This window comes from Eimeria mitis, genomic scaffold, assembly GCF_000499745.2.
Source record: "Eimeria mitis Houghton genomic scaffold, Emh_scaff2515, whole genome shotgun sequence".
NCBI classification, from domain to species: domain Eukaryota; phylum Apicomplexa; class Conoidasida; order Eucoccidiorida; family Eimeriidae; genus Eimeria; species Eimeria mitis.
Window position 1 is genome coordinate 7,059 of NW_013570856.1, and position 282 is coordinate 7,340.

General features: G+C 63.8%; 1 protein-coding gene across 1 annotated transcript in view; it reads right to left on the bottom strand.

Annotated features, from left to right (window-relative positions):
* EMH_0054990 (ribosomal protein L9, N-terminal domain protein, putative) overlaps positions 1-282 on the bottom strand; it is a gene marked incomplete at both ends in the record, with an annotated part of 5,691 nt that overhangs the window by 4,913 nt on the left and 496 nt on the right. Inside the window, one exon of the mRNA XM_013497178.1 lies at positions 1-119. Coding sequence (XP_013352632.1) covers positions 1-119 — 119 coding nt within the window. The remainder of the gene's footprint in view (positions 120-282) is intronic.

Below are 282 nucleotides of genomic sequence, written 5' to 3' on the forward strand. Positions count from 1 at the left end.
TGCTGCTGCTGCTGTTGCTGCTGCCGCTGCTGCTGCTGCTGTTTCTGTTGCTGCTGTTTCTGTTGCTGCTGCTGCTGTTGTTGTTGCTGCTGCTGTTGTTGTTGCTGCTGTTGCTGCTGCTGCAATTCTCGGTTCCAGGGTGTTATTGACGTTGTCTCTCATCTGCTGCTGCTGGGGTGTATAGGGAGCTTCTCCGCCGAGCACAGATGCCCTTCGGGGGGGCCCCCAGGGGGGCCCCCGGGGGGGCCCCCGTGGGGGCCCCCACAGGGGCCCCTGTGGGGG